This window comes from Lolium perenne, chromosome 5, assembly GCF_019359855.2.
Source record: "Lolium perenne isolate Kyuss_39 chromosome 5, Kyuss_2.0, whole genome shotgun sequence".
Taxonomy (NCBI): domain Eukaryota; kingdom Viridiplantae; phylum Streptophyta; class Magnoliopsida; order Poales; family Poaceae; genus Lolium; species Lolium perenne.
Window position 1 is genome coordinate 214,182,932 of NC_067248.2, and position 6,541 is coordinate 214,189,472.

Below are 6,541 nucleotides of genomic sequence, written 5' to 3' on the forward strand. Positions count from 1 at the left end.
CGTGAAGCACAAAATAAGTTGGGCTTGGTTATGTGGAGTTGTAGAGTAGTGTCTATTTTAACCCCGAGCCAAGCGCAGACTTAGACCAAGGTGCCTAATTAGCAGCATGACACAACTAACGTAACCGATCATGCAGGACCAGGCGACAGGCGTGAAAAAGAACGGCAAAACCTCCTAGTCAAAGCTAGCTATATTTAGGATTCATGCAATTGGATCTGGGAAACAGAATTAGCATGCAAATAAAAGCTAAAATATGTATCTAACGATATGATTAATTATTTCCCTATAGTAGTTTTCCATGAGGTGCACACGTTGAGTTCATTTACTTTCCTTCACTTAATTCATTCATTTATTTACTGCAACTGTCAGTTCATTAATCAGCTCGGCCTGCGGGTGCATCCACATCCGCGCCCTAATCTGAAAGTCAGAAACGACTCTACGTGTAACCCGCGGAGCTGGGTCAGGCCGACATGACATGGAGGTGGATCCGGTCAAGGCCGGAGAGCGGACGGCCAGGGACGCCTCCACGCGCGCCATCGGACGGCCACCGCGCGCCCATATCCTCCGCCGCCGCCTGCTTTATTTAGCCACCTCCTCCCCCCTCCCGCGAGCTGCTACTGCTCCTCCTCCTCCTCTCCTCGCCTCCAAATTATTCCCGTCACAGGGAGCGCACGGGCAGCTTCACTTCGCGCGCGGCGAGGTCACCATGCAGGCGGCAGCGGCTAACGGTCAGGTGGGGCAGACCGACGTGCAGAAGCCACAGCAGCAGCAGCAGCTGGGGGCGCCGCCCGCGGCCGTGGCGGCGGTGGTGCCGCCGCCTCATTGGGTGGCCATGCCGTTCGCGCCGCCCGGGGCCGCCGCCATGGTGATGCCGCACCAGATGTCGCCGGCGCCGCCCCAGTTCGCGCCGCACTTCGTGCCGTTCCACGCCGTCGCGCCGCCCCCGCCGCGCCCGGCGCCCGCCGTGGCCGTCGCGCTCGGCTCCCCCGCCGCCGCCGCGCACGCCGGCCAGGAGGACAACAAGACCATCTGGGTCGGCGACCTCCATTACTGGATGGACGAGAACTACCTCCACAGCTGCTTCGGCTACACCGGCGAGGTGAGCACGCCCCAGATCTTGCCCACGCCCACGCTGCTCTCGACCCCCAAAAAAAGCCAACATTTTTCCCTCTCGCGTAGTATCTAGTATCCGTGACTAGGAACCCTCCTCTCTCGGATGTGACAAGCCCGTGAAAATAAATGCGTGTTAATCCGTGTCCCAGTTACTGGCATTTCCCCCAACGCGAATCGTGTCTGTCTGCTTGCGCGAGGTCGGAGAGAGAGAGCGGGATCTCGAGACAAGGTAGGTCGTTGCAGGCTCGCAGCGAGTAGTAGTGCAGAACGCAGGTACGAATGATTGGGTCACTGTGCAGAAAAAGGAAATGCCTGCTGGGTAGTGACCGCTGGGCAAAACTCAAGGCGTCTGGATCTGCGAGTTGAAACTGGAAACTCGCAGTCAGTCCCCTCGTCTCACTAGATTTGCTGAGGCCAGGGAAGATACCCTTCCTGTACTGGTCATGGGGAGATTCTGATGTGCCAGGTCGCCTACCTCGTAACGGCCGGATTTGCTGATGCACCATGGCCGTACATCTGTTTCATACCTGATTGGTCCATTTTTGGTTTGGCAGTGTTGGGTGATTGGGCTGTGATGTTTTCATCTAAAAAGCATGTTTCTTTTTTGTACAACTGTGTAGACTATTAGGGCTTGATGAACTGAAACTTTGGAAAACCTTAGGTAGTCCATTGCTAGACAGAAACTAGTCCATTTGCTAGACAGTAAATGGGAACATTGTGGCGACCAATTATTACATTAAAATATGCTTCTTGCATGAATGTAGAACTCTGAAGGCTATTAGACCCCGAGGAACTAAAACTGTGAAACCCTAGTTGTTTCTTGCTAGACAGAAAATGAGAACATTATGCTGTCAGCTTACACCGAAATCAGCTGAGGAATTTAGACCTTAGAGAAACGAGCTCTCCATTCAATTGTTTTAATCAAAACTGAGTTATTCCTCGGTTCGTTTTTCGTATGGCCGTTCAGAAAACTGGGTTTTCGGTCTGTAGTGCGAGAGCTACATTTCCTTAAACGCTTTTTTGTATGCACTTGAATAGCAAAATGTCATCGAGCTGAATTTACAAATGATTCCGTTTTAAGCTCCAGATTCATGCTCTGTTTGTCCTTGCCGTACTTTAAGTATCCATTTTCTAGCATTGAAACAAAATGGTGTGACATAATCAGCTCGAGAACAATGGAGAAAGACTTGATGAAACATGGGGTGCATACCTGGAAGAAAAATCTCATCTTTTTTTTACTGACCTTCAAAAAATATACTGGCCATTCACCTGTCTGCGTTAACATTTGAAGTGCGCACTCAGTTGATGAACCTAAAAGTGTGCTAACTGCACTGCAACATCTTTTCCAATGTGATTCTATATTTCTGAGTTCATACTAATTAATATGTTTGACTCTATGTCTGAATGTGATGTAGGTTGTTGCAATCAAGGTTATTCGTAACAAGCAGACCGGACAATCTGAAGGATATGGATTTGTGGAGTTCTACAGTCATGCTGCAGCTGAAAAAATACTTGATGGTTTCTCTGGCCACATAATGCCAAATACTGACCAACCATTTAGGATAAACTGGGCTTCATTTAGCATGGGAGATAGGCGTTCAGATATTGCTTCAGACCATTCCATATTTGTGGGCGATCTTGCTTCAGATGTCAATGATGCCGCATTACTGGAGACATTCTCCAGCAGGTACTCCTCTGTCAAAGGTGCGAAAGTTGTTATTGATGCTAACACTGGTAGATCCAAGGGCTATGGTTTTGTGAGATTTGGAGATGACAGTGAGAAGACAAATGCCATGACTGAGATGAACGGAGTGTATTGCTCTACTAGGCCAATGAGGATTGGCCCTGCAACTCCCAGAAAATCTTCAGGTTACATTAACAAGTTACTCAGTCACTATATACTTAGTATAATTGTTGCTCCATTTGAATAAATGTTCTTTGATTTGGTCCTGTTCCTTCTTTGTTAATTTACGTTTCATTTACTGTGAAACTTTAACCCACATAAGCTTATTATATTATGTCCATATGCAAATATACGTACCTGGTTCTAGTATTGCTCATAGTGTGAGATTCTGTTGATTTTAACCAGTCGTAGTCATATCTACTTCTGGTTTCCAAGTGAAACTACTTATAGATAGTTCCCTGCTCTGTAACCCTTTTTTTTTTGCCACTTTATACCTTTTAATTTACTTTGAATTTACCATTCACCTGGACTTTTCTACATTCAGAATGTATTTGGGTGGGAGATTCACTCAGAATTAGTTCACACTGTCCATGTACAATTTTTTTCTCTGCACTTGCACCTTGCTGTTTGTATGCAGTAACTGTTTGGAAAATGGGCTTCTATTGGTGATGATGGATAGATTGATATTATAGAGATAATGATTGATTCGCCCAAAAGAATTGAGAATGACAGTGGCCTGTTTTCTTGTGAATGCTATTACATTGATCTTCTGGATACAAAATTCTTCTGGAATCAGTTAATGTTGTCTTGATAGCTGTGACTGTTTATTTCTGTTTCCTGAAAAGTTTATTGGTTCAGGTAATTCTGGCTCTACTGGTTCATCTGCTCGATCTGATGGAGATTTGACAAACACAACAGTGAGGACAAATGCATTAGCTGTAACTTGGCAATATACAGCATCACAGCTTTTCTGTTCTCATCATCGTTGTTTAACTGTCTGTAGGTATTTGTTGGTGGGCTTGACCCAAATGTTAGTGAAGATGATCTTAGGCAGACCTTCTCCCAGTATGGTGAGATTTCTTCTGTGAAGATTCCGGTTGGGAAACAGTGCGGCTTCGTGCAGTTCCTTCAGAGGTATGTATTATTAGCCCTTCATATTTTTCAGGTCTTCTCCACATACATTTTTGTTTGGTTAAATTGCCTCGTCACCATGATGAAATCCAATCAATTGATGCTGTTGACATTTTTCCCCTTCGTAGAAAGAATGCAGAAGAGGCGTTGCAAGGGCTAAATGGGAGCATTATCGGAAAACAGACCGTGCGCCTTTCATGGGGTCGCAATCCAGCAAACAAGCAGGTATTGACCTGATCTTCTTGCCATATACTCTTAGAGCGGGTTTAAAAATTCCGATTCACATGTATTTCTGTCTCAGTCGAAATGAACTGGAAATCTCGAATTAGTTTGGACAAGTCTCCTCACATTTTGATGATTGAATTTGTTTGATGTCATGTGAAATTTTAGGATACAAGAATATTTTGGTACCCCTCAAAATTTCTGAAAACTTAAAACCTGTCCCCAACAGTAAGATTGTGCAGTAAACATAACTCAGGAAGCTGACCCTACTTTCTTCTTGGCAGTTGAGGAGTGACAACGGCAATCAGTGGAACAACGGGATGTACTACGCCCCCTCCCCGTTCTACAATGGGTATGGCTATCCCGCGGCGCCGTTCCCTGACCCAGGCATGTATGCCACTGCTGCCTATGGCGCGTACCCCTTCTACGGGAACCAGCAACAGGTCAGCTGAAGAAAAGAGCTCCACACGCCAACCACAAAAAAATCGGAGGCGCACACGCACGCGCAGTAGCTGTAGCTCTCGCTAGAGAAAGAAGGTAGACGACCGGCGGCTTATTAGGTGAGCTAGGTGTAGTGACTGGTTATGTAAAGTACATTGCTATTACAAGAGCTAGCACCGCTAAGACGCCTATTGACTCTGATCTCCATGGTCCTCTAGCTGGATTGTTCTAGGGAAAAAAAGAGTTTTGGCCTGGAGCTGCAGTATTAAGGTAGAATGAACAATAAGTTATTTGATGCCTTGCGTGCGGTTTCGGATGGGTTTCGTTTTTGACGTTTTAGTTTTCAACTTGTTGCTGAGCTTGAGCTCTGCACTCAACAACAAGTAGGGATAACTGCTAAAAACCCAATTTCAGTGACGTACAATCTGAGTCACGTTGGAAGGACACGGCTGCAAGTTTATCCAGTTTTGGTGCCGGCCAGGGTTTTCATATGAAATTTGTTCATGTGCTCAACAATTAAGGAAACACCAACTTGGAAGATAGAAAAATTGTATCGTAGCTGGTAACGAGGGACCCTTTGAGAGAACACTGGGGTAGTATCAATGGTCTCTCTGGTTGGAATGTCCCACCTTGTGTGCGGAGAAAACTCTGTTTCTTCTAATGGCATGAATCGCAAAGTCATTGGAAGGATGGCCATACAAGGACTACAAGCTCTTGAACAAAAATGTTTGTTCCCATGAGTGTTTCCAAATATCTTGCATGCCATTAGTTTCGACAGCTTGTGGAACTTGATGAAACGAGTTAAATTCGTGAAATGCTGCTGTATACATAGGAAGATGAAAAAGGCTGTGTAGTGGCTGCTCACTAAAAAGATCCTTGACTGAGATGTTTTCCTTATCACCAAAGGAAAGAGAGGTCTCCACTGAGTTTCAGAATCAAATCTGTCCATTTGTCATGCCGGAGGAATCTCACAAGTTACCGAGCTTTTTAAATAGGCACAAGCTTTAGACAATCTCTCCATCGAAAGAAGCTATCAGAATATTTGGCAGGACAAAGATCAACTTGATGTTTTAACTTGTCAGCTCTTCATCTTTGGAATCTAGAAGGTCATTTAATCAGTTAGAGGAAATGCAGAGATTGATGATTGGCAGGGATCCCCACGAAGTTCTGGCTGCGGCCGAACGTGTACATGGGAGCTTAGAGACTAACTAAAGGACCAAAAGTAGAATTTTCCCCACTTTAGTAGGAAATGGCCGGCATGAAGAACTAAAAACTCTTTGCTCTTCATGGAAAAAAAAACTCTTTGCTCGCGCTCACGCTGGGTGTATGGCGTATAAAATTTGACTTGCACAAACCCATTACCACATATACACTATTAGCTACAATCCAAGTATCCAACACAATTCTGTTGGCCCACATAATTGGCAAACTGAAGTGGTCTTTAGGAAAGAAAAAAAAAACATTAGGATAAAGTATTTGTGCCACGTATGATCTGAGAAACTAGCGAACCATAATTACTCGGTAGTGTGGTGTGCGCCGGCATCCCCTTCTTGTACAAAGCATATGACCAATCTACACTTTCAGGTTTACCTTTGTTTCTTGTGATTAATAAATCTATATTATCCTTATAGAATATACAAAAGATATGCAGAATCTCGAGAAAAACGTAAGTTTACATAGAATCATTTTTCTCTTAGAATTAAAAAATATGAATGTGACCAATCAATAACTTGAAGTTGCAATATAAAGCCACTTCACAGAAATCAATGATTGCTCATAAATTCACACACTTTTCTGAACTCTATCTAGACACAAGAAAATGCTAAACCAAAATCAAGCAAAGAAACTTACAAAAGGAAAACATTAATCAACTCACAGAAAATCAGGGCGGTCTGTCAAGGAAGGAAATGATGGGCTTTCCCCTCCGACCGCAGCCTCAGCGTGAGCAGG

The 6,541-nt window shown here is 44.7% G+C and overlaps 1 protein-coding gene across 1 annotated transcript; it reads left to right on the forward strand.

The window, feature by feature from the left end:
- Window positions 1-531: 531 nt before the first annotated feature.
- On the forward strand, window positions 532-4,886 carry LOC127301890 (polyadenylate-binding protein RBP47). Its single transcript, XM_051332183.2, has 6 exons — window positions 532-1,099; window positions 2,529-2,982; window positions 3,656-3,714; window positions 3,801-3,931; window positions 4,057-4,153; window positions 4,435-4,886. The coding sequence occupies exons 1-6, from the start codon at window positions 707-709 to the stop codon at window positions 4,600-4,602; spliced, it is 1,302 nt and encodes a 433-aa protein (XP_051188143.1). The 5' UTR covers window positions 532-706; the 3' UTR covers window positions 4,603-4,886.
- The last annotated feature ends 1,655 nt before the right edge of the window (window positions 4,887-6,541 follow it).

What these genes read in the sequence shown, in the direction of transcription:
- LOC127301890 (XM_051332183.2), top strand. Translation starts at nt 707, where the DNA reads ATGCAGGCGGCAGCGGCTAACGGTCAGGTGGGGCAGACCGACGTGCAG. An exon ending in TTCGTGCAGTTCCTTCAGAG is followed by an intron (nt 3,932 to 4,056) that starts GTATGTATTATT and finishes TCCCCTTCGTAG; the next exon opens with AAAGAATGCAGAAGAGGCGT. An exon ending in GCAATCCAGCAAACAAGCAG is followed by an intron (nt 4,154 to 4,434) that starts GTATTGACCTGA and finishes TCTTCTTGGCAG; the next exon opens with TTGAGGAGTGACAACGGCAA.